Source organism: Pezoporus flaviventris, unplaced genomic scaffold, assembly GCF_033815535.1.
Source record: "Pezoporus flaviventris isolate CSIRO_AGI_PZ_B2104156 unplaced genomic scaffold, CSIRO_AGI_Pfla_v1 ptg000063l, whole genome shotgun sequence".
NCBI lineage: Eukaryota > Metazoa > Chordata > Aves > Psittaciformes > Psittacidae > Pezoporus > Pezoporus flaviventris.
This window is the reverse complement of record NW_026892611.1, coordinates 11,013,935-11,039,383: the sequence shown is the minus strand read 5'-3', so window position 1 is coordinate 11,039,383 and position 25,449 is coordinate 11,013,935. Positions and strand designations below refer to the sequence as shown.

General features: G+C 56.7%; 2 protein-coding genes across 2 annotated transcripts; both read left to right on the top strand.

The window, feature by feature from the left end:
• Positions 1-2,275: 2,275 nt before the first annotated feature.
• On the top strand, positions 2,276-6,489 carry LOC133278185 (coiled-coil domain-containing protein 183-like). The gene is made up of 12 exons (XM_061470712.1): positions 2,276-2,380; positions 2,755-2,916; positions 3,040-3,144; positions 3,324-3,446; positions 3,832-3,960; positions 4,101-4,161; positions 4,242-4,342; positions 4,629-4,858; positions 5,180-5,339; positions 5,480-5,599; positions 5,848-5,944; positions 6,380-6,489. The coding sequence occupies exons 1-12, from the start codon at positions 2,276-2,278 to the stop codon at positions 6,487-6,489; spliced, it is 1,503 nt and encodes a 500-aa protein (XP_061326696.1).
• Positions 6,490-11,844: 5,355 nt separating this feature from the next.
• On the top strand, positions 11,845-16,058 carry LOC133278184 (coiled-coil domain-containing protein 183-like). The gene is made up of 12 exons (XM_061470711.1): positions 11,845-11,949; positions 12,324-12,485; positions 12,609-12,713; positions 12,893-13,015; positions 13,401-13,529; positions 13,670-13,730; positions 13,811-13,911; positions 14,198-14,427; positions 14,749-14,908; positions 15,049-15,168; positions 15,417-15,513; positions 15,949-16,058. Exons 1-12 carry the CDS (start codon positions 11,845-11,847, stop codon positions 16,056-16,058), a joined length of 1,503 nt encoding a protein of 500 aa, XP_061326695.1.
• The last annotated feature ends 9,391 nt before the right edge of the window (positions 16,059-25,449 follow it).

Genomic DNA, 25,449 nt, shown 5'->3' with positions numbered 1-25,449 from the left:
TCTGAGCAGACCGACCCGGGAGATGAAGAGTCAGGGTCTGGAAGCAGAGGATATAAATCTGGCTCGGATTCAGGGGATTCGGGGGCTGATCCTGCGCCGAACTCGGGGTCTCCGTTGCTCGCAGCTGTGTCTTTCTTATCAGATGTCTCTCGTTCGGTATGTGGCCATCTGCAGACCTGGCTCCTCCGTGACTGAGTTAAAAATCTTTTCACTCTGGGGCATAGTGGGCTGGAGAGGCTCGCGGTTCCTTTAAATCTCCCGCTCGCGCATGATCCCTATTTTCTACTGCGTGCTTCAAAATGGCGCCGCAATCGGTCCGGCGCCGAGGCACCGCCCTCTTTCTTTCGGATTCCTCGACTTTTATCATGCGTGTACCTTCTAATATACTTTCTCTGTCCTTTTCAAAGTCCCTGCTTTCGGAACTGGGGTGGTGGGGGAGCAGGGGGTTACACCTCCTCCGCGGCACCTTCTGATGGAGGGGGAGAAAAGGGGGGGGGGAAACCCTGTGCTCCCGCGAGTTGGGGTGGGGGGGAACGAGTTGTAATCTTCCCCCGGTTTCAGCCGACCGGGGACGTCTGTTCCTAGTTTCTCCGTTGCTACCGCAGCAGTTTTCTTTTCTGCCTTGTATCTTTTTATACAGTTCATTACTTCCCTCCGTGGTTTACCGAGTTTCTTTGCCTTTTTATAATCATTAAGCACTGAGTCAAATAGTTCATCACCAAACTTTTGCCACTCACTCTCCTCAAATATTGTATTAGGATCTGCAAAAAAAATCTCTTAGCCTTCCCTACAGCCACTAGACCTGCTAGCTGCTTTAGAGTCTCAGGCTCAATTCCCCGCTTTTCTAAAAAGCACTGTAAAAAGTTAAGGGCTCAGTTCCCCGCTGCCGTTGTCGAAGCCGAGTTTTGCTGAGGGACAGTGAAACGGAGATTCATGAACCACTTTATCCGATTTAAAATGCTTTCTCTTGCCCCCAATGTAATCTACGTGTTTAAATTTTGCCTCGGAAAGGTTAGGGGCGTAATTCCTGTATTTGGCACGTGGACGTGGCCTCCGTGTGGAGATCTCTACATGCATGGCCAGACTGGGGAGATTCCTTGGGTGTACAAACCCTTCCCTGCTTGTCTTTCAAGCGACCACTTCTTCATGCAGGCTTGATGAAGCACTAGAGATAATCGTGTCGGAATTTAGCTTGTCACTGGCTATTAGCGCTAACATGCCATTTATAAATCTGCAAAGGAGATGCTGAGTAAGAGCCTCAGAGGGTATTTCTTAACCCCCTTAGCACAACAGGATGGCTGTAGGTAAAAGACCCCGCATTACAGAAGCTTGATCTCGGCTGAAGTACAAGCTTAGTGCTGGGAAGGCCATTTCCTCCAAAGTCTTTTTCTGCAGCTCTCTGGTAGTGGGATCTTGATGGTATTGACCAACAAACAAGTGTACGTGCTTGCATTTCGTGTCCCGTTTGTAGGTGAGCAAGAGCATACGGTGAGCATCCGAATAAATAATCAGTATTGAGAGCTGGTTGGTTCTTGCCCGTGTCAACAGGAGCGTAACTCCCTGCGCGGCTGTTTCCTGACCAATGAGCTGACCTTTCCAAAGGGACATGTCCAGGCAGCAAGAGGCTGCTCTTGCTCCGTTGCTGTGGTTACGGCCCGGCAACAGTTCCCAGGGCGTAGGGAGCTCAGCTCCATGTTGTGGTTACAGCCCTGCGACAATTATGAGGACGTAGGTTGCTCAGCTCCGTTGGCTTGGCCACAGCTCTGTGACCCTTGCAGCGGGCAGTAGAACTGCAGTGGCTGCTGCGTACACAGCGGGGCTGGAGAGCCGAGGCAGGAGCAGCGGCATCATGCTGGGCCAGAAGACAAACCTCAGCAAGCGCATTCGTGAGATGCGTGCCAGCATAGCCTTGCAAGGTGCTGCCCCGTTGGCTTTGCGTTATGGGCTGGGCCAAGTAGGGGGCTTTTGGTCCCCGCATCATCCTGCATGGTACCAACAGCTCCTCAATGTCCTGCAGGGCAAGCAAGGAACTTGTACAGCAAGCCACAGGAAGAGAAGTTCACGCAGAACGTGGAGCGGCTGCCCCAGCTGCGAGAGGCGGTGCAGGAGGATATCTATGTCCTGGGCCTTGCCCGCAAGGTACCGGCAGGTCCCATTTGCTGCCTCCGTGACTGTGACTCTGCTGGACGTGCAGAGCTAGCTTCTCCACTGGTCCTGTCCAGGAGCAGGGAGTGCAGGGCAGCAGGAGGCTGGGACCATCCCCAGGCTGGCAGTGATGTGTTCTCTGCCCTTCTTCTGCCCACAGCATGAGCTCACCATCGCTGAGGCTTGCGGAGCGGAGCAGCCCTTGGGCATTGCTTTGGCCAGTAAGCCGTTGGAGGTAATAGCAAAGTCCAGCGGGGCCAGGCTGCTGGCAGTGGGCTGGGGTTCAGGGGATGCTCAGAAGGAGCGGTTGGAGGGAACAGGCAGCTGGTGCCAGCACCAGGACAGCCCCGCAGGGCTGGTGCAGTGAGACACGGGGCGTCCATGAGCGGTCCCGTGGGACCCTTTGCACTGCAGGACCCATCAGTGTCCTCCCCTAGCTCCCTGAGCAGGTCCTTTGCCCCAGCAGAGCTCCTGTCCCGCCAAGGGAGCGAGCAGGTCCCAGCATCCCCAGCTCTACCTTGGCAATGAGTTTTGCAGGCAGGACCCCTTCTCCCGTGGGCGCCCAGCGAGCCCTGCCTCCAGCCTGGCAAATGCTCACATCCCATGCAGGTGGCCCGGGAGAAGCTCCGGGCTGAAGTCTGTCGCCAGGTGAACACATGCAACATGCTGCTGTACCAGGTGGAGCAGCGGAGCCGGGCCAAGGAGCGGCTGCAGAGGCGGCTGCAGCAGCTGCAGGATGTCCAGAGGGCCGAAAAGCAGCAGCAGGCACAGGTGCCAGGGCCCCTCCCTGGGGTGGCAGCACCCGTGGGGGGTTTCAGTCAACCCTGCCCCCCTGGGTGGGCACTGGTCTCAGTAGATGGGCTCACCCCTTGTCTCCAACCTTCTCTGCCCCAGGTGGTTCGTACCCTGGAGGGCAACATAGAGAAGATGCAAACAAAAGTCCGCGCTGGGCAGAAGGTGACTGCCCTGTACGTGGCGGTGCGGGATGCCCTGAGGAAGGTGAGCTCATCCTCACCGTGCCGTTGTCTCACCCGCTCCCCCTGCAAAGGCACTGAAGGGCCCAAGGGGCTGTGCTGGTGGGACACCCTCCTGCAGGAGGTCCTCCTGCTCCCCTCCACCTTCTGTCCCAGCACAGGGCACCCCTGGGACTCAGTGGGCTCTGGCTCCCCGTGTCCCAGGAGCTGGCCCACCTGCCTCTGCACCTGGACCTCCTGAGTGAGACGGCCGAGCTGCAGCATAGGGAGGTGGAGGACATGGAGCTCATGGCCTCGCGTGGGCTCAGAGCTGCTCGTGGAGCCGAGGTGAGACCATCGTCCAGGGCACCTCAGGGTGCTTTCCTGCCCTCCAGAGCCCACACATGGCACCAGACGGCCGTGCTGCTGAGTCTTCCTTCCTTCAAGAAAAAGCAAGACTGAGCTTGGCTTCCCCGCAGCACCCAGATGCCTCCATAGCTCCTCCTGTGTCTGGCTCTTGGGCCGGGCTGCCCTGAGCTGGGGACAGCTGCCTGAAGCCCTGGCCACGGGGAAGGTGGCGTTCTCCATTCTCTAGCTGGCCTTGCTCACTTTCCTTCCCAGGCTGTTTACAGGGGGTAGGGGGTGGCATTTTTGATGCTGGCCATGCCAGGCTTAGAAGCTCACAGAGGTCCGCTGGAGCTTTGGGAGCCACTTCTCTTCTGCTCTGCTCCAGGAGCGCATGGTCAGGACGAAAACCCAGGTCCTTGCAGAGAGGGAGCTCAGGCTCCGCACCCAGGCTGCTCAGAAAGAGCCCAGAGACGGAGGCTGGCTCAAGGAAGCAAAAGAAAGGGCTCTGAAAACGGTGAGCTGGGGGACCCCGGCACATTCAGGGTTGCCGGCATAGGGCGGGCATCAGTGCCCAGCCTGCCATGGGTGAGGGGCTGCAGGGCCAGCTCCCCCAGGGTGCCAGCAGCTCAGGGGTGACGATGAACATCCTTGCAGCAAGCCAAGCATGACCTCAGCAGGGACTTCCTGAGCCTGCCCGCAGAGGACCCAGTGGTGGGTGAGTGCCTGTCAGGGTGCAGGGGGGGGATGCAGGCGCAGCCGCAGGCATCCTTCCCTGCCACAACCTTTCCACCGCAGCTGCCAAACTGGAGGCCACCAAGTACCAGCTGCAGCGGGAGGCCTACGTGAGGGAGAAGATAGAGGAGGCCAAGGATGTGGTGCAGTGCTCCCGCCTCTGGGTGAGGTGAAAAGCCATCTCTGGTAGAAGCTGGGGCTGCTCCAGCCCCAGGGAGCTGAGCCTTGTCTGCTCACCTTGTTCCATGGCAGGGTTATCTGCTCTCCTCTGTCCCCAGAGCCCCCCAGGGCCCCTCTTGTACAGGCAGGGCTGGAACTGCTTTGCTCCACGCCATGAACTTGCAGTGCTTCCTGTGGTTCCTGGTGCAGAAACCTCCCCAGGAGCACGGCCCAGATCCTGTACCCTGCAGGAGTGCCCTGGGCTGAGTCCCTGTGCTCTCCCCCGGCCAGGACATCCCCATCAGGCTCCAGGCACAGCAGAAGTCCCTGCTGGAAATGGAGCAGTACCTCACAAGGTGCAAGGAGAAGAAGCAGGAGCTGGAGAAGGCAGTGAAGGAGCTGGAGATGCAGCGCGATGAGCTGAAGTTTCGCCGGCCCCCAGACACAAGCAGGTGCTGCTGGCCTCCGGACACTCATGCCAAAGGGGCCGGCACCCTTAGGGGCAGGGGGACACGTGCATGGCAGGTGTCCCAAGAGGGCAGCCCTTCCTTTGTCACCCTGCGGCTGCCCACCCCTCCCGCACTGGGAGGCTTTCTGAGCAGAGTGCTGCCCCAGCTCTGGTGCTGGCAGAGCACGCAAAGCTCCTGCGCTGGCAGCAGGAGGAGCCTTGCTCCTTGCCTGGCATGGGAAGTGGGAGCAGCAGCAGCGTGGGGTTGAGTTGCAGGCAGCATCTCTGCTCTGCGCTTGGGGGCAGGGGAGAAGCTGGGCAGCAGCTTTTGCAACAGCTTTGGGGTGTCTGCACCCCTGTGCCGTTGTATGGATGTGACCGTGGTTGGCTCCAGGGGGCTGGTGGAGGAGCTGAGGACGAGGCTGCAGCGGGAAGAGGCTCGGCTGGAACAGGGGCGAGCCCAGCTGCTGAGGAGCCAGGAGACGCTGCTGGACTTTGAAAACGCACTTGACAACCTCTTCGTCCGGCTGCGGGGCATCACCGTGCCTGGCCAGGTACCCGCCCAACGCTGGGCTGAGCAGAGCCCAGGCTCTGCTTGGTGCTGCAACGGCACCGTGTGGTGACACTTGGTGCAGCGACCATCACCCCAAGGGGCTCGTTCTCCCCACCAAGGCTGTTCCCTCTCTGACTCCAGGAGCATCCTGTCAAGGCCATGGCAGTGGACGAGAAGCTCCGGCAGTGTGAGCAGAAGCTGCAGTACCTGGTGCAGCGGGTGGCTGACCTGCCCCCCTCCAGCCACAGCGAGGATGATGAGGTGCACGGCGGCTCCATCCCTGCTGCGCTCTTTGGGGACCCGCACAGGCTTTCCCGGGTGGCCCGTGCCAAGCCATCCTCCCAGCTGGAGGATGGAGGTGCTCGAGGGAAGAGCCACGGAGCAGCTCAGGCCCAGGTGGCCCCGGGCTCTGTGGGGTGTTCCCTACCAGGGGCACATGGAGCTTGGGCACCCCTTTGCTTGTAACACCCGCCTCCCCTTCAGCTATGAACACAGCCTCTCTTTCACAGACTTTTGTGAAGGTCAGGCAGCTGCTGGAGGAAACCCTCATGGCCGATCCACGGAACCGGAAGGTTTCCTTGGAGGACACGGGCGTGGGGCTCCAAGGTAGGAAAGGGGACACATCCCACGGCAACTGCCCCAGCCAGCCCCTGCCTCCTGGCATTTCTGGCTGTCCTTGCCCATCTCCCACTGTCCCAGCAGAGCCCAACCCAGGAGTTGCTGCAGGCGTTGGGGCTGACCGCGCTTGGCTCCAGGCCTTTGAGCATAGTGCTGGTTTTCTGTGTGCATGTGGGAGACTGGAGGCAGATGGTGGCTTGGGGAGCGTAGAAGCACCACAGGAGCAAGGGGGGATGCTGTGGTGCAAGCGGGGAGAGCCTCGTCTTCAGAACCACTTGGCTGTGAATCTTCTTCACAGCCAGGGCTTGGCTCTGCCAGTGGCCTCCTCCTATGGGAGCTGCCGGCTCCTCCTGGGGACACAGGCACAGCAGAGGCAGCCCCACAGACCCTCCCCAGCCCGCTCCTCTCCGCTCTCTCCTCCAGACGATTTTGATATCCCTGACAACCACAGTGGCCTTGTCCTCACCAGAGAAGCCATCAAGAAGCAAGGGCTGGACTTGATCGAAAGCAAGAAGAAAAGCAAGAGGAAGTAGCCGTTGCTCCCCGAGACCTGGGGATGCCCCAGAGCACCCGTTGTGCACTTTTGCCTCCTGTTAATAGAGGAGATGTTTTTCATTCCATCGGATGCGCTTGGTGGGCTTTGTGTGACTGCAGGTGTGGGGATTCTATTGCCAAAACGTAGCACAAGCTGTGGTTTTGAAAGGAAGCTCCAGAAGGAGCATGATGTGCCAGTGACCACGTGGAATGGAGCGTCCCAGAACCAAGAGCCCAACAGGTACTTTCTTCTGCAATCACACTGCAGAAGACAACCCACCCATCTCCTGCCCCTGTCCTGTTCTCATGTGCTTACCGCAGCCAGGGGGGTGAGCTGAACTTCTAGGAACTACATCATAGATAGCCTGCATAGAAGAGCCAAAATTAAAACACCCAATGCCTCCTCCCACAACAGTGTGCCAGGACAAAAAGCTCTTGCTGGGCATCACCTACACATGGTGAGCACCAGATAAGCCCCACCGACACGCCAACCTGCCCTTTCTTAGCCACCCAAAACTCCATCCCTCCACATGGAAGGGAACCAAGGAAAAGCTAGGGTGGAATGTGGGCATTGGCAGCAGCAGAATGGGAGGAAGCCCTGGGGTGGTGAGGCAGCAGGAGGCCTGTGCGAGAGGACCGCCGCTCCCCGGGGCTGAGGGACTGAGGAGCAGCGGGTCTGGACCCCAGCTGGGCACACTGTCCCCCCCACCACAGTGGGGCGGTCATTGGCATCCATGAGGAATGGCTCAGGGAGATCCGAGAGGAGCCCAGATGTAAGCGGCGAGGAGAAGCAGACAGGCCAACCCAATACGGGTGATAAGCAACTTCTAGTTTATTTGTGACGCAGTTCACACATATATAGGAGTGGTATTCAGCCACTCCTTCTTGGCATAACAGTATTGGTTAGCCCCCACAGCTTCCTCCACATTCTCCTCCCAGGTCCGGTCTCCGGCCACCTGTGGGGGCCACCCCCTGCCTTGCTTGCACAGTCCTCCAGAACTCTATGGTCCTGCTCTTAAGAGTCATTCTGCAACAATTCCCCCCTTTTTCTTTGTGCAAGCAAGGCATTATGGGTTATTCTGTTCACCTGTTTTATCACACAACTATAAACAAGCCTAATAGCTACGATGATTAACCTAACAAGGATACATAAGTGCAATACTTTTAAACAGTGTTTGACTCAACCTGTAATGCCCCGTGAAGACAACCATCTAGTTATTCTTAGGATATTGCTCATTTCCTATTGCTGGGTAAGCTGAGCCAGGGTTCTCAGCTGTGCGTACATCGAATTAGCATAATCAGAGACTCATACAACACATTCCATCAAACTCTTCACATCCATGTCCCTGTTCCAACAACAAAAGGTTCTGCAGTGTTGCATGTCTTACAGAGTCAACATTAAAACAAATCAGGAATTGCCTTCGATGTAGAATTGTCTGCTTAGCAACTCAGCAACCCAGTCTGCTTAGTTGAGCTGAAGCACTTACAGTGATTTGGCATATTATGATTGGATCCATGTTTTGAAGACCCTCAGTGACTAACATATAATCGGTTAAACACAGGTGTGAGAACTCAACCCTGAAAGCTTGCCAACAGTCCACAGTTCTCATTAGCTTGGTGAATTCCAGCCTCTTATCTTGCTTGCTTAAGCTTCCTCGGGCCTCCCACGGCCCCGCGGTATCTTTCAGGACCATTCAAAGTTTATGTACCAATTACCCATTCTCCTGTGAGAACACTGTCTCCACATCTTCCCCCTTTTGTTTTCTCCAGTAACGAGTCGCTACTACAGCAAGGCACACATAAATTTACATTAGCAGAGTAACTATTACAGGGTGCAGCAGCATGTCGAAGATGCTGATGGCAGTGAAGGACTAGCCAAAGAAATTTCTTACCAGTGGAATTCTCCCCCCCCTTAATTTGTTCCATCACCTCCTTTATAACACTACCATTGTATTAAAATTTTTCTAGCTTTTGCCTTAGCATTTTCTAGCAGCTACTGCAAATTTCCATACTCTAACATCTCTTTTACAAGTGACAAATCTATACAATACAAGGTGCAGTTTCTTATTAGCAACTAGCTAGTAAATACAGGTGGTTTTATACACAAAATCACAACCTCTAATAATAACTACTTTACAAGCACACATATTCAGGATGTTACTTTTCAGTTGCCCCCAAGTGATGTTTTGCAGTCATTCGTTTTTCTCTTCCTCTATCTCAGTCTGCTTGGGGTATTCACGGTCAGCTCCTGTAGCTGAGGCATCAGGTTTATCCATTCGTCTGTCCAGCTCATGGCAAGGCTTGACAAACTTTGCAGGCAGTCACCATGGACCTGTAGGCAGGAGGACACAAATATACCCCCTCCCCCAGGTTATCAGTTCTTCAGTTCTTGAGAAGTAGACAGGTTAGACAGGTTAAGTGCAGCATCATTACTCTCTCTCTCTCCCCCTCTTTTCTTTTTTTTTTTTTTTTTTAGTCCCTGCAAAAGCCATCATTACTCCCACTACAGTCCCACGTACAGAACGTGGCACAAGGACCCTGTGGAGACTAACAGCAAACCAGCTCCGAGAAGGAGAAGCATCATTGCAGTGAGAGGTGGCAGGCTCAACCTTAGCGGGGGTCCCCGCAGAGGCTCCGCCTCCCCCACATCGTATGAGGCTTGGGCTTTTATACCGACCAAAATGCACACTCGTTCCGACACAGGTGGCCAGCCTGTGCTGGAACAAGTGGCTAGCAGTATCTACAGAGGTCTCCAAGGGTTGATAGAAACCTGGACATACTTATATTTACCAACTTCTAGTACATGAGTATCACAGAGAAACTGTATGGGCTCTCCCTGTCAATTGCAAGAAAAAATCATAACATATACAGCTTGAGTATAAGAGGATTTTAACGCATACGTGGTCACCGTTTGTCAGGCCTCCTTAACTATTTTGAGATCAAGAGCTTCCCACTCTTTAGCCCCCTGCTGTGTAGTAAACACAGGATATGCCAAGATGCCCATTGCAGAAAATTCCCCAGTAATGTTCACCTCTTTGGTTACCCATTGTTACAACAGAGCGTCTCCAGGGCCAGTAAGTCTGAGCAGACCGACCCGGGAGATGAAGAGTCAGGGTCTGGAAGCAGAGGATATAAATCTGGCTCGGATTCAGGGGATTCGGGGGCTGATCCTGCGCCGAACTCGGGGTCTCCGTTGCTCGCAGCTGTGTCTTTCTTATCAGATGTCTCTCGTTCGGTATGTGGCCATCTGCAGACCTGGCTCCTCCGTGACTGAGTTAAAAATCTTTTCACTCTGGGGCATAGTGGGCTGGAGAGGCTCGCGGTTCCTTTAAATCTCCCGCTCGCGCATGATCCCTATTTTCTACTGCGTGCTTCAAAATGGCGCCGCAATCGGTCCGGCGCCGAGGCACCGCCCTCTTTCTTTCGGATTCCTCGACTTTTATCATGCGTGTACCTTCTAATATACTTTCTCTGTCCTTTTCAAAGTCCCTGCTTTCGGAACTGGGGTGGTGGGGGAGCAGGGGGTTACACCTCCTCCGCGGCACCTTCTGATGGAGGGGGAGAAAAGGGGGGGGGGAAACCCTGTGCTCCCGCGAGTTGGGGTGGGGGGGAACGAGTTGTAATCTTCCCCCGGTTTCAGCCGACCGGGGACGTCTGTTCCTAGTTTCTCCGTTGCTACCGCAGCAGTTTTCTTTTCTGCCTTGTATCTTTTTATACAGTTCATTACTTCCCTCCGTGGTTTACCGAGTTTCTTTGCCTTTTTATAATCATTAAGCACTGAGTCAAATAGTTCATCACCAAACTTTTGCCACTCACTCTCCTCAAATATTGTATTAGGATCTGCAAACAAAATCTCTTAGCCTTCCCTACAGCCACTAGACCTGCTAGCTGCTTTAGAGTCTCAGGCTCAATTCCCCGCTTTTCTAAAAAGCACTGTAAAAAGTTAAGGGCTCAGTTCCCCGCTGCCGTTGTCGAAGCCGAGTTTTGCTGAGGGACAGTGAAACGGAGATTCATGAACCACTTTATCCGATTTAAAATGCTTTCTCTTGCCCCCAATGTAATCTACGTGTTTAAATTTTGCCTCGGAAAGGTTAGGGGCGTAATTCCTGTATTTGGCACGTGGACGTGGCCTCCGTGTGGAGATCTCTACATGCATGGCCAGACTGGGGAGATTCCTTGGGTGTACAAACCCTTCCCTGCTTGTCTTTCAAGCGACCACTTCTTCATGCAGGCTTGATGAAGCACTAGAGATAATCGTGTCGGAATTTAGCTTGTCACTGGCTATTAGCGCTAACATGCCATTTATAAATCTGCAAAGGAGATGCTGAGTAAGAGCCTCAGAGGGTATTTCTTAACCCCCTTAGCACAACAGGATGGCTGTAGGTAAAAGACCCCGCATTACAGAAGCTTGATCTCGGCTGAAGTACAAGCTTAGTGCTGGGAAGGCCATTTCCTCCAAAGTCTTTTTCTGCAGCTCTCTGGTAGTGGGATCTTGATGGTATTGACCAACAAACAAGTGTACGTGCTTGCATTTCGTGTCCCGTTTGTAGGTGAGCAAGAGCATACGGTGAGCATCCGAATAAATAATCAGTATTGAGAGCTGGTTGGTTCTTGCCCGTGTCAACAGGAGCGTAACTCCCTGCGCGGCTGTTTCCTGACCAATGAGCTGACCTTTCCAAAGGGACATGTCCAGGCAGCAAGAGGCTGCTCTTGCTCCGTTGCTGTGGTTACGGCCCGGCAACAGTTCCCAGGGCGTAGGGAGCTCAGCTCCATGTTGTGGTTACAGCCCTGCGACAATTATGAGGACGTAGGTTGCTCAGCTCCGTTGGCTTGGCCACAGCTCTGTGACCCTTGCAGCGGGCAGTAGAACTGCAGTGGCTGCTGCGTACACAGCGGGGCTGGAGAGCCGAGGCAGGAGCAGCGGCATCATGCTGGGCCAGAAGACGAACCTCAGCAAGCGCATCCGTGAGATGCGTGCCAGCATAGCCTTGCAAGGTGCTGCCCCGTTGGCTTTGCGTTATGGGCTGGGCCAAGTAGGGGGCTTTTGGTCCCCGCATCATCCTGCATGGTACCAACAGCTCCTCAATGTCCTGCAGGGCAAGCAAGGAACTTGTACAGCAAGCCACAGGAAGAGAAGTTCACGCAGAACGTGGAGCGGCTGCCCCAGCTGCGAGAGGCGGTGCAGGAGGATATCTATGTCCTGGGCCTTGCCCGCAAGGTACCGGCAGGTCCCATTTGCTGCCTCCGTGACTGTGACTCTGCTGGACGTGCAGAGCTAGCTTCTCCACTGGTCCTGTCCAGGAGCAGGGAGTGCAGGGCAGCAGGAGGCTGGGACCATCCCCAGGCTGGCAGTGATGTGTTCTCTGCCCTTCTTCTGCCCACAGCATGAGCTCACCATCGCTGAGGCTTGCGGAGCGGAGCAGCCCTTGGGCATTGCTTTGGCCAGTAAGCCGTTGGAGGTAATAGCAGAGTCCAGCGGGGCCAGGCTGCTGGCAGTGGGCTGGGGTTCAGGGGATGCTCAGAAGGAGCGGTTGGAGGGAACAGGCAGCTGGTGCCAGCACCACGACAGCCCCGCAGGGCTGGTGCAGTGAGACACGGGGCGTCCATGAGCGGTCCCGTGGGACCCTTTGCACTGCAGGACCCATCAGTGTCCTCCCCTAGCTCCCTGAGCAGGTCCTTTGCCCCAGCAGAGCTCCTGTCCCGCCAAGGGAGCGAGCAGGTCCCAGCATCCCCAGCTCTACCTTGGCAATGAGTTTTGCAGGCAGGACCCCTTCTCCCGTGGGCGCCCAGCGAGCCCTGCCTCCAGCCTGGCAAATGCTCACATCCCATGCAGGTGGCCCGGGAGAAGCTCCGGGCTGAAGTCTGTCGCCAGGTGAACACATGCAACATGCTGCTGTACCAGGTGGAGCAGCGGAGCCGGGCCAAGGAGCGGCTGCAGAGGCGGCTGCAGCAGCTGCAGGATGTCCAGAGGGCCGAAAAGCAGCAGCAGGCACAGGTGCCAGGGCCCCTCCCTGGGGTGGCAGCACCCGTGGGGGGTTTCAGTCAACCCTGCCCCCCTGGGTGGGCACTGGTCTCAGTAGATGGGCTCACCCCTTGTCTCCAACCTTCTCTGCCCCAGGTGGTTCGTACCCTGGAGGGCAACATAGAGAAGATGCAAACAAAAGTCCGCGCTGGGCAGAAGGTGACTGCCCTGTACGTGGCGGTGCGGGATGCCCTGAGGAAGGTGAGCTCATCCTCACCGTGCCGTTGTCTCACCCGCTCCCCCTGCAAAGGCACTGAAGGGCCCAAGGGGCTGTGCTGGTGGGACACCCTCCTGCAGGAGGTCCTCCTGCTCCCCTCCACCTTCTGTCCCAGCACAGGGCACCCCTGGGACTCAGTGGGCTCTGGCTCCCCGTGTCCCAGGAGCTGGCCCACCTGCCTCTGCACCTGGACCTCCTGAGTGAGACGGCCGAGCTGCAGCATAGGGAGGTGGAGGACATGGAGCTCATGGCCTCGCGTGGGCTCAGAGCTGCTCGTGGAGCCGAGGTGAGACCATCGTCCAGGGCACCTCAGGGTGCTTTCCTGCCCTCCAGAGCCCACACATGGCACCAGACGGCCGTGCTGCTGAGTCTTCCTTCCTTCAAGAAAAAGCAAGACTGAGCTTGGCTTCCCCGCAGCACCCAGATGCCTCCATAGCTCCTCCTGTGTCTGGCTCTTGGGCCGGGCTGCCCTGAGCTGGGGACAGCTGCCTGAAGCCCTGGCCACGGGGAAGGTGGCGTTCTCCATTCTCTAGCTGGCCTTGCTCACTTTCCTTCCCAGGCTGTTTACAGGGGGTAGGGGGTGGCATTTTTGATGCTGGCCATGCCAGGCTTAGAAGCTCACAGAGGTCCGCTGGAGCTTTGGGAGCCACTTCTCTTCTGCTCTGCTCCAGGAGCGCATGGTCAGGACGAAAACCCAGGTCCTTGCAGAGAGGGAGCTCAGGCTCCGCACCCAGGCTGCTCAGAAAGAGCCCACAGACGGAGGCTGGCTCAAGGAAGCAAAAGAAAGGGCTCTGAAAACGGTGAGCTGGGGGACCCCGGCACATTCAGGGTTGCCGGCATAGGGCGGGCATCAGTGCCCAGCCTGCCATGGGTGAGGGGCTGCAGGGCCAGCTCCCCCAGGGTGCCAGCAGCTCAGGGGTGACGATGAACATCCTTGCAGCAAGCCAAGCATGACCTCAGCAGGGACTTCCTGAGCCTGCCCGCAGAGGACCCAGTGGTGGGTGAGTGCCTGTCAGGGTGCAGGGGGGGGATGCAGGCGCAGCCGCAGGCATCCTTCCCTGCCACAACCTTTCCACCGCAGCTGCCAAACTGGAGGCCACCAAGTACCAGCTGCAGCGGGAGGCCTACGTGAGGGAGAAGATAGAGGAGGCCAAGGATGTGGTGCAGTGCTCCCGCCTCTGGGTGAGGTGAAAAGCCATCTCTGGTAGAAGCTGGGGCTGCTCCAGCCCCAGGGAGCTGAGCCTTGTCTGCTCACCTTGTTCCATGGCAGGGTTATCTGCTCTCCTCTGTCCCCAGAGCCCCCCAGGGCCCCTCTTGTACAGGCAGGGCTGGAACTGCTTTGCTCCACGCCATGAACTTGCAGTGCTTCCTGTGGTTCCTGGTGCAGAAACCTCCCCAGGAGCACGGCCCAGATCCTGTACCCTGCAGGAGTGCCCTGGGCTGAGTCCCTGTGCTCTCCCCCGGCCAGGACATCCCCATCAGGCTCCAGGCACAGCAGAAGTCCCTGCTGGAAATGGAGCAGTACCTCACAAGGTGCAAGGAGAAGAAGCAGGAGCTGGAGAAGGCAGTGAAGGAGCTGGAGATGCAGCGCGATGAGCTGAAGTTTCGCCGGCCCCCAGACACAAGCAGGTGCTGCTGGCCTCCGGACACTCATGCCAAAGGGGCCGGCACCCTTAGGGGCAGGGGGACACGTGCATGGCAGGTGTCCCAAGAGGGCAGCCCTTCCTTTGTCACCCTGCGGCTGCCCACCCCTCCCGCACTGGGAGGCTTTCTGAGCAGAGTGCTGCCCCAGCTCTGGTGCTGGCAGAGCACGCAAAGCTCCTGCGCTGGCAGCAGGAGGAGCCTTGCTCCTTGCCTGGCATGGGAAGTGGGAGCAGCAGCAGCGTGGGGTTGAGTTGCAGGCAGCATCTCTGCTCTGCGCTTGGGGGCAGGGGAGAAGCTGGGCAGCAGCTTTTGCAACAGCTTTGGGGTGTCTGCACCCCTGTGCCGTTGTATGGATGTGACCGTGGTTGGCTCCAGGGGGCTGGTGGAGGAGCTGAGGACGAGGCTGCAGCGGGAAGAGGCTCGGCTGGAACAGGGGCGAGCCCAGCTGCTGAGGAGCCAGGAGACGCTGCTGGACTTTGAAAACGCACTTGACAACCTCTTCGTCCGGCTGCGGGGCATCACCGTGCCTGGCCAGGTACCCGCCCAACGCTGGGCTGAGCAGAGCCCAGGCTCTGCTTGGTGCTGCAACGGCACCGTGTGGTGACACTTGGTGCAGCGACCATCACCCCAAGGGGCTCGTTCTCCCCACCAAGGCTGTTCCCTCTCTGACTCCAGGAGCATCCTGTCAAGGCCATGGCAGTGGACGAGAAGCTCCGGCAGTGTGAGCAGAAGCTGCAGTACCTGGTGCAGCGGGTGGCTGACCTGCCCCCCTCCAGCCACAGCGAGGATGATGAGGTGCACGGCGGCTCCATCCCTGCTGCGCTCTTTGGGGACCCGCACAGGCTTTCCCGGGTGGCCCGTGCCAAGCCATCCTCCCAGCTGGAGGATGGAGGTGCTCGAGGGAAGAGCCACGGAGCAGCTCAGGCCCAGGTGGCCCCGGGCTCTGTGGGGTGTTCCCTACCAGGGGCACATGGAGCTTGGGCACCCCTTTGCTTGTAACACCCGCCTCCCCTTCAGCTATGAACACAGCCTCTCTTTCACAGACTTTTGTGAAGGTCAGGCAGCTGCTGGAGGAAACCCTCATGGCCGATCCACGGAACCGGAAGGTTTCCTTGGAGGACACGGGCGTGGGGCTCCAAGGTAGGAAAGGGGACACATCCCACGGCAACTGCCCCAGCCAGCCCCTGCCTCCTGGCATTTCTGGCTGTCCTTGCCCATCTCCCACTGTCCCAGCAGAGCCCAACCCAGGAGTTGCTGCAGGCGTTGGGGCTGACCGCGCTTGGCTCCAGGCCTTTGAGCATAGTGCTGGTTTTCTGTGTGCATGTGGGAGACTGGAGGCAGATGGTGGCTTGGGGAGCGTAGAAGCACCACAGGAGCAAGGGGGGATGCTGTGGTGCAAGCGGGGAGAGCCTCGTCTTCAGAACCACTTGGCTGTGAATCTTCTTCACAGCCAGGGCTTGGCTCTGCCAGTGGCCTCCTCCTATGGGAGCTGCCGGCTCCTCCTGGGGACACAGGCACAGCAGAGGCAGCCCCACAGACCCTCCCCAGCCCGCTCCTCTCCGCTCTCTCCTCCAGACGATTTTGATATCCCTGACAACCACAGTGGCCTTGTCCTCACCAGAGAAGCCATCAAGAAGCAAGGGCTGGACTTGATCGAAAGCAAGAAGAAAAGCAAGAGGAAGTAGCCGTTGCTCCCCGAGACCTGGGGATGCCCCAGAGCACCCGTTGTGCACTTTTGCCTCCTGTTAATAGAGGAGATGTTTTTCATTCCATCGGATGCGCTTGGTGGGCTTTGTGTGACTGCAGGTGTGGGGATTCTATTGCCAAAACGTAGCACAAGCTGTGGTTTTGAAAGGAAGCTCCAGAAGGAGCATGATGTGCCAGTGACCACGTGGAATGGAGCGTCCCAGAACCAAGAGCCCAACAGGTACTTTCTTCTGCAATCACACTGCAGAAGACAACCCACCCATCTCCTGCCCCTGTCCTGTTCTCATGTGCTTACCGCAGCCAGGGGGGTGAGCTGAACTTCTAGGAACTACATCATAGATAGCCTGCATAGAAGAGCCAAAATTAAAACACCCAATGCCTCCTCCCACAACAGTGTGCCAGGACAAAAAGCTCTTGCTGGGCATCACCTACACATGGTGAGCACCAGATAAGCCCCACCGACACGCCAACCTGCCCTTTCTTAGCCACCCAAAACTCCATCCCTCCACATGGAAGGGAACCAAGGAAAAGCTAGGGTGGAATGTGGGCATTGGCAGCAGCAGAATGGGAGGAAGCCCTGGGGTGGTGAGGCAGCAGGAGGCCTGTGCGAGAGGACCGCCGCTCCCCGGGGCTGAGGGACTGAGGAGCAGTGGGTCTGGACCCCAGCTGGGCACACTGTCCCCCCCACCACAGTGGGGCGGTCATTGGCATCCATGAGGAATGGCTCAGGGAGATCCGAGAGGAGCCCAGATGTAAGCGGCGAGGAGAAGCAGACAGGCCAACCCAATACGGGTGATAAGCAACTTCTAGTTTATTTGTGACGCAGTTCACACATATATAGGAGTGGTATTCAGCCACTCCTTCTTGGCGTAACAGTATTGGTTAGCCCCCACAGCTTCCTCCACATTCTCCTCCCAGGTCCGGTCTCCGGCCACCTGTGGGGGCCACCCCCTGCCTTGCTTGCACGGTCCTCCAGAACTCTATGGTCCTGCTCTTAAGAGTCATTCTGCAACAATTCCCCCCTTTTTCTTTGTGCAAGCAAGGCATTATGGGTTATTCTGTTCACCTGTTTTATCACACAACTATAAACAAGCCTAATAGCTACGATGATTAACCTAACAAGGATACATAAGTGCAATACTTTTAAACAGTGTTTGACTCAACCTGTAATGCCCCGTGAAGACAACCATCTAGTTATTCTTAGGATATTGCTCATTTCCTATTGCTGGGTAAGCTGAGCCAGGGTTCTCAGCTGTGCGTACATCGAATTAGCATAATCAGAGACTCATACAACACATTCCATCAAACTCTTCACATCCATGTCCCTGTTCCAACAACAAAAGGTTCTGCAGTGTTGCATGTCTTACAGAGTCAACATTAAAACAAATCAGGAATTGCCTTCGATGTAGAATTGTCTGCTTAGCAACTCAGCAACCCAGTCTGCTTAGTTGAGCTGAAGCACTTACAGTGATTTGGCATATTATGATTGGATCCATGTTTTGAAGACCCTCAGTGACTAACATATAATCGGTTAAACACAGGTGTGAGAACTCAACCCTGAAAGCTTGCCAACAGTCCACAGTTCTCATTAGCTTGGTGAATTCCAGCCTCTTATCTTGCTTGCTTAAGCTTCCTCGGGCCTCCCACGGCCCCGCGGTATCTTTCAGGACCATTCAAAGTTTATGTACCAATTACCCATTCTCCTGTGAGAACACTGTCTCCACATCTTCCCCCTTTTGTTTTCTCCAGTAACGAGTCGCTACTACAGCAAGGCATACATAAATTTACATTAGCAGAGTAACTATTGCAGGGTGCAGCAGCATGTCGAAGATGCTGATGGCAGTGAAGGACTAGCCAAAGAAATTTCTTACCAGTGGAATTCTCCCCCCCCTTAATTTGTTCCATCACCTCCTTTATAACACTACCATTGTATTAAAATTTTTCTAGCTTTTGCCTTAGCATTTTCTAGCAGCTACTGCAAATTTCCATACTCTAACATCTCTTTTACAAGTGACAAATCTATACAATACAAGGTGCAGTTTCTTATTAGCAACTAGCTAGTAAATACAGGTGGTTTTATACACAAAATCACAACCTCTAATAATAACTACTTTACAAGCACACATATTCAGGATGTTACTTTTCAGTTGCCCCCAAGTGATGTTTTGCAGTCATTCGTTTTTCTCTTCCTCTATCTCAGTCTGCTTGGGGTATTCACGGTCAGCTCCTGTAGCTGAGGCATCAGGTTTATCCATTCGTCTGTCCAGCTCATGGCAAGGCTTGACAAACTTTGCAGGCAGTCACCATGGACCTGTAGGCAGGAGGACACAAATATACCCCCTCCCCCAGGTTATCAGTTCTTCAGTTCTTGAGAAGTAGACAGGTTAGACAGGTTAAGTGCAGCATCATTACTCTCTCTCTCTCCCCCTCTTTTCTTTTCTTTTTTTTTTTTTTTTTTAGTCCCTGCAAAAGCCATCATTACTCCCACTACAGTCCCACGTACAGAACGTGGCACAAGGACCCTGTGGAGACTAACAGCAAACCAGCTCCGAGAAGGAGAAGCATCATTGCAGTGAGAGGTGGCAGGCTCAACCTTAGCGGGGGTCCCCGCAGAGGCTCCGCCTCCCCCACATCGTATGAGGCTTGGGCTTTTATACTGACCAAAATGCACACTCGTTCCGACACAGGTGGCCAGCCTGTGCTGGAACAAGTGGCTAGCAGTATCTACAGAGGTCTCCAAGGGTTGATAGAAACCTGGACATACTTATATTTACCAACTTCTAGTACATGAGTATCACAGAGAAACTGTATGGGCTCTCCCTGTCAATTGCAAGAAAAAATCATAACATATACAGCTTGAGTATAAGAGGATTTTAACGCATACGTGGTCACCGTTTGTCAGGCCTCCTTAACTATTTTGAGATCAAGAGCTTCCCACTCTTTAGCCCCCTGCTGTGTAGTAAACACAGGATATGCCAAGATGCCCATTGCAGAAAATTCCCCAGTAATGTTCACCTCTTTGGTTACCCATTGTTACAACAGAGCGTCTCCAGGGCCAGTAAGTCTGAGCAGACCGACCCGGGAGATGAAGAGTCAGGGTCTGGAAGCAGAGGATATAAATCTGGCTCGGATTCAGGGGATTCGGGGGCTGATCCTGCGCCGAACTCGGGGTCTCCGTTGCTCGCAGCTGTGTCTTTCTTATCAGATGTCTCTCGTTCGGTATGTGGCCATCTGCAGACCTGGCTCCTCCGTGACTGAGTTAAAAATCTTTTCACTCTGGGGCATAGTGGGCTGGAGAGGCTCGCGGTTCCTTTAAATCTCCCGCTCGCGCATGATCCCTATTTTCTACTGCGTGCTTCAAAATGGCGCCGCAATCGGTCCGGCGCCGAGGCACCGCCCTCTTTCTTTCGGATTCCTCGACTTTTATCATGCGTGTACCTTCTAATATACTTTCTCTGTCCTTTTCAAAGTCCCTGCTTTCGGAACTGGGGTGGTGGGGGAGCAGGGGGTTACACCTCCTCCGCGGCACCTTCTGATGGAGGGGGAGAAAAGGGGGGGGGGAAACCCTGTGCTCCCGCGAGTTGGGGTGGGGGGGAACGAGTTGTAATCTTCCCCCGGTTTCAGCCGACCGGGGACGTCTGTTCCTAGTTTCTCCGTTGCTACCGCAGCAGTTTTCTTTTCTGCCTTGTATCTTTTTATACAGTTCATTACTTCCCTCCGTGGTTTACCGAGTTTCTTTGCCTTTTTATAATCATTAAGCACTGAGTCAAATAGTTCATCACCAAACTTTTGCCACTCACTCTCCTCAAATATTGTATTAGGATCTGCAAAAAAAATCTCTTAGCCTTCCCTACAGCCACTAGACCTGCTAGCTGCTTTAGAGTCTCAGGCTCAATTCCCCGCTTTTCTAAAAAGCACTGTAAAAAGTTAAGGGCTCAGTTCCCCGCTGCCGTTGTCGAAGCCGAGTTTTGCTGAGGGACAGTGAAACGGAGATTCATGAACCACTTTATCCGATTTAAAATGCTTTCTCTTGCCCCCAATGTAATCTACGTGTTTAAATTTTGCCTCGGAAAGGTTAGGGGCGTAATTCCTGTATTTGGCACGTGGACGTGGCCTCCGTGTGGAGATCTCTACATGCATGGCCAGACTGGGGAGATTCCTTGGGTGTACAAACCCTTCCCTGCTTGTCTTTCAAGCGACCACTTCTTCATGCAGGCTTGATGAAGCACTAGAGATAATCGTGTCGGAATTTAGCTTGTCACTGGCTATTAGCGCTAACATGCCATTTATAAATCTGCAAAGGAGATGCTGAGTAAGAGCCTCAGAGGGTATTTCTTAACCCCCTTAGCACAACAGGATGGCTGTAGGTAAAAGACCCCGCATTACAGAAGCTTGATCTCGGCTGAAGTACAAGCTTAGTGCTGGGAAGGCCATTTCCTCCAAAGTCTTTTTCTGCAGCTCTCTGGTAGTGGGATCTTGATGGTATTGACCAACAAACAAGTGTACGTGCTTGCATTTCGTGTCCCGTTTGTAGGTGAGCAAGAGCATACGGTGAGCATCCGAATAAATAATCAGTATTGAGAGCTGGTTGGTTCTTGCCCGTGTCAACAGGAGCGTAACTCCCTGCGCGGCTGTTTCCTGACCAATGAGCTGACCTTTCCAAAGGGACATGTCCAGGCAGCAAGAGGCTGCTCTTGCTCCGTTGCTGTGGTTACGGCCCGGCAACAGTTCCCAGGGCGTAGGGAGCTCAGCTCCATGTTGTGGTTACAGCCCTGCGACAATTATGAGGACGTAGGTTGCTCAGCTCCGTTGGCTTGGCCACAGCTCTGTGACCCTTGCAGCGGGCAGTAGAACTGCAGTGGCTGCTGCGTACACAGCGGGGCTGGAGAGCCGAGGCAGGAGCAGCGGCATCATGCTGGGCCAGAAGACAAACCTCAGCAAGCGCATTCGTGAGATGCGTGCCAGCATAGCCTTGCAAGGTGCTGCCCCGTTGGCTTTGCGTTATGGGCTGGGCCAAGTAGGGGGCTTTTGGTCCCCGCATCATCCTGCATGGTACCAACAGCTCCTCAATGTCCTGCAGGGCAAGCAAGGAACTTGTACAGCAAGCCACAGGAAGAGAAGTTCACGCAGAACGTGGAGCGGCTGCCCCAGCTGCGAGAGGCGGTGCAGGAGGATATCTATGTCCTGGGCCTTGCCCGCAAGGTACCGGCAGGTCCCATTTGCTGCCTCCGTGACTGTGACTCTGCTGGACGTGCAGAGCTAGCTTCTCCACTGGTCCTGTCCAGGAGCAGGGAGTGCAGGGCAGCAGGAGGCTGGGACCATCCCCAGGCTGGCAGTGATGTGTTCTCTGCCCTTCTTCTGCCCACAGCATGAGCTCACCATCGCTGAGGCTTGCGGAGCGGAGCAGCCCTTGGGCATTGCTTTGGCCAGTAAGCCGTTGGAGGTAATAGCAAAGTCCAGCGGGGCCAGGCTGCTGGCAGTGGGCTGGGGTTCAGGGGATGCTCAGAAGGAGCGGTTGGAGGGAACAGGCAGCTGGTGCCAGCACCAGGACAGCCCCGCAGGGCTGGTGCAGTGAGACACGGGGCGTCCATGAGCGGTCCCGTGGGACCCTTTGCACTGCAGGACCCATCAGTGTCCTCCCCTAGCTCCCTGAGCAGGTCCTTTGCCCCAGCAGAGCTCCTGTCCCGCCAAGGGAGCGAGCAGGTCCCAGCATCCCCAGCTCTACCTTGGCAATGAGTTTTGCAGGCAGGACCCCTTCTCCCGTGGGCGCCCAGCGAGCCCTGCCTCCAGCCTGGCAAATGCTCACATCCCATGCAGGTGGCCCGGGAGAAGCTCCGGGCTGAAGTCTGTCGCCAGGTGAACACATGCAACATGCTGCTGTACCAGGTGGAGCAGCGGAGCCGGGCCAAGGAGCGGCTGCAGAGGCGGCTGCAGCAGCTGCAGGATGTCCAGAGGGCCGAAAAGCAGCAGCAGGCACAGGTGCCAGGGCCCCTCCCTGGGGTGGCAGCACCCGTGGGGGGTTTCAGTCAACCCTGCCCCCCTGGGTGGGCACTGGTCTCAGTAGATGGGCTCACCCCTTGTCTCCAACCTTCTCTGCCCCAGGTGGTTCGTACCCTGGAGGGCAACATAGAGAAGATGCAAACAAAAGTCCGCGCTGGGCAGAAGGTGACTGCCCTGTACGTGGCGGTGCGGGATGCCCTGAGGAAGGTGAGCTCATCCTCACCGTGCCGTTGTCTCACCCGCTCCCCCTGCAAAGGCACTGAAGGGCCCAAGGGGCTGTGCTGGTGGGACACCCTCCTGCAGGAGGTCCTCCTGCTCCCCTCCACCTTCTGTCCCAGCACAGGGCACCCCTGGGACTCAGTGGGCTCTGGCTCCCCGTGTCCCAGGAGCTGGCCCACCTGCCTCTGCACCTGGACCTCCTGAGTGAGACGGCCGAGCTGCAGCATAGGGAGGTGGAGGACATGGAGCTCATGGCCTCGCGTGGGCTCAGAGCTGCTCGTGGAGCCGAGGTGAGACCATCGTCCAGGGCACCTCAGGGTGCTTTCCTGCCCTCCAGAGCCCACACATGGCACCAGATGGCCGTGCTGCTGAGTCTTCCTTCCTTCAAGAAAAAGCAAGACTGAGCTTGGCTTCCCCGCAGCACCCAGATGCCTCCATAGCTCCTCCTGTGTCTGGCTCTTGGGCCGGGCTGCCCTGAGCTGGGGACAGCTGCCTGAAGCCCTGGCCACGGGGAAGGTGGCGTTCTCCATTCTCTAGCTGGCCTTGCTCACTTTCCTTCCCAGGCTGTTTACAGGGGGTAGGGGGTGGCATTTTTGATGCTGGCCATGCCAGGCTTAGAAGCTCACAGTGGTCCGCTGGAGCTTTGGGAGCCACTTCTCTTCTGCTCTGCTCCAGGAGCGCATGGTCAGGACGAAAACCCAGGTCCTTGCAGAGAGGGAGCTCAGGCTCCGCACCCAGGCTGCTCAGAAAGAGCCCAGAGACGGAGGCTGGCTCAAGGAAGCAAAAGAAAGGGCTCTGAAAACGGTGAGCTGGGGGACCCCGGCACATTCAGGGTTGCCGGCATAGGGCGGGCATCAGTGCCCAGCCTGCCATGGGTGAGGGGCTGCAGGGCCAGCTCCCCCAGGGTGCCAGCAGCTCAGGGGTGACGATGAACATCCTTGCAGCAAGCCAAGCATGACCTCAGCAGGGACTTCCTGAGCCTGCCCGCAGAGGACCCAGTGGTGGGTGAGTGCCTGTCAGGGTGCAGGGGGGGGATGCAGGCGCAGCCGCAGGCATCCTTCCCTGCCACAACCTTTCCACCGCAGCTGCCAAACTGGAGGCCACCAAGTACCAGCTGCAGCGGGAGGCCTACGTGAGGGAGAAGATAGAGGAGGCCAAGGATGTGGTGCAGTGCTCCCGCCTCTGGGTGAGGTGAAAAGCCATCTCTGGTAGAAGCTGGGGCTGCTCCAGCCCCAGGGAGCTGAGCCTTGTCTGCTCACCTTGTTCCATGGCAGGGTTATCTGCTCTCCTCTGTCCCCAGAGCCCCCCAGGGCCCCTCTTGTACAGGCAGGGCTGGAACTGCTTTGCTCCACGCCATGAACTTGCAGTGCTTCCTGTGGTTCCTGGTGCAGAAACCTCCCCAGGAGCACGGCCCAGATCCTGTACCCTGCAGGAGTGCCCTGGGCTGAGTCCCTGTGCTCTCCCCCGGCCAGGACATCCCCATCAGGCTCCAGGCACAGCAGAAGTCCCTGCTGGAAATGGAGCAGTACCTCACAAGGTGCAAGGAGAAGAAGCAGGAGCTGGAGAAGGCAGTGAAGGAGCTGGAGATGCAGCGCGATGAGCTGAAGTTTCGCCGGCCCCCAGACACAAGCAGGTGCTGCTGGCCTCCGGACACTCATGCCAAAGGGGCCGGCACCCTTAGGGGCAGGGGGACACGTGCATGGCAGGTGTCCCAAGAGGGCAGCCCTTCCTTTGTCACCCTGCGGCTGCCCACCCCTCCCGCACTGGGAGGCTTTCTGAGCAGAGTGCTGCCCCAGCTCTGGTGCTGGCAGAGCACGCAAAGCTCCTGCGCTGGCAGCAGGAGGAGCCTTGCTCCTTGCCTGGCATGGGAAGTGGGAGCAGCAGCAGCGTGGGGTTGAGTTGCAGGCAGCATCTCTGCTCTGCGCTTGGGGGCAGGGGAGAAGCTGGGCAGCAGCTTTTGCAACAGCTTTGGGGTGTCTGCACCCCTGTGCCGTTGTATGGATGTGACCGTGGTTGGCTCCAGGGGGCTGGTGGAGGAGCTGAGGACGAGGCTGCAGCGGGAAGAGGCTCGGCTGGAACAGGGGCGAGCCCAGCTGCTGAGGAGCCAGGAGACGCTGCTGGACTTTGAAAACGCACTTGACAACCTCTTCGTCCGGCTGCGGGGCATCACCGTGCCTGGCCAGGTACCCGCCCAACGCTGGGCTGAGCAGAGCCCAGGCTCTGCTTGGTGCTGCAACGGCACCGTGTGGTGACACTTGGTGCAGCGACCATCACCCCAAGGGGCTCGTTCTCCCCACCAAGGCTGTTCCCTCTCTGACTCCAGGAGCATCCTGTCAAGGCCATGGCAGTGGTCGAGAAGCTCCGGCAGTGTGAGCAGAAGCTGCAGTACCTGGTGCAGCGGGTGGCTGACCTGCCCCCCTCCAGCCACAGCGAGGATGATGAGGTGCACGGCGGCTCCATCCCTGCTGCGCTCTTTGGGGACCCGCACAGGCTTTCCCGGGTGGCCCGTGCCAAGCCATCCTCCCAGCTGGAGGATGGAGGTGCTCGAGGGAAGAGCCACGGAGCAGCTCAGGCCCAGGTGGCCCCGGGCTCTGTGGGGTGTTCCCTACCAGGGGCACATGGAGCTTGGGCACCCCTTTGCTTGTAACACCCGCCTCCCCTTCAGCTATGAACACAGCCTCTCTTTCACAGACTTTTGTGAAGGTCAGGCAGCTGCTGGAGGAAACCCTCATGGCCGATCCACGGAACCGGAAGGTTTCCTTGGAGGACACGGGCGTGGGGCTCCAAGGTAGGAAAGGGGACACATCCCACGGCAACTGCCCCAGCCAGCCCCTGCCTCCTGGCATTTCTGGCTGTCCTTGCCCATCTCCCACTGTCCCAGCAGAGCCCAACCCAGGAGTTGCTGCAGGCGTTGGGGCTGACCGCGCTTGGCTCCAGGCCTTTGAGCATAGTGCTGGTTTTCTGTGTGCATGTGGGAGACTGGAGGCAGATGGTGGCTTGGGGAGCGTAGAAGCACCACAGGAGCAAGGGGGGATGCTGTGGTGCAAGCGGGGAGAGCCTCGTCTTCAGAACCACTTGGCTGTGAATCTTCTTCACAGCCAGGGCTTGGCTCTGCCAGTGGCCTCCTCCTATGGGAGCTGCCGGCTCCTC

What these genes read in the sequence shown, in the direction of transcription:
- LOC133278185 (XM_061470712.1), top strand. Translation starts at nt 2,276, where the DNA reads ATGTGTTCTCTGCCCTTCTTCTGCCCACAGCATGAGCTCACCATCGCT. An exon ending in AAGAAAGGGCTCTGAAAACG is followed by an intron (nt 3,961 to 4,100) that starts GTGAGCTGGGGG and finishes ACATCCTTGCAG; the next exon opens with CAAGCCAAGCATGACCTCAG. An exon ending in CGCAGAGGACCCAGTGGTGG is followed by an intron (nt 4,162 to 4,241) that starts GTGAGTGCCTGT and finishes TTTCCACCGCAG; the next exon opens with CTGCCAAACTGGAGGCCACC.
- LOC133278184 (XM_061470711.1), top strand. Translation starts at nt 11,845, where the DNA reads ATGTGTTCTCTGCCCTTCTTCTGCCCACAGCATGAGCTCACCATCGCT. An exon ending in TGGCCAGTAAGCCGTTGGAG is followed by an intron (nt 11,950 to 12,323) that starts GTAATAGCAGAG and finishes CATCCCATGCAG; the next exon opens with GTGGCCCGGGAGAAGCTCCG. An exon ending in GGCAGGGGGACACGTGCATG is followed by an intron (nt 14,428 to 14,748) that starts GCAGGTGTCCCA and finishes GGTTGGCTCCAG; the next exon opens with GGGGCTGGTGGAGGAGCTGA.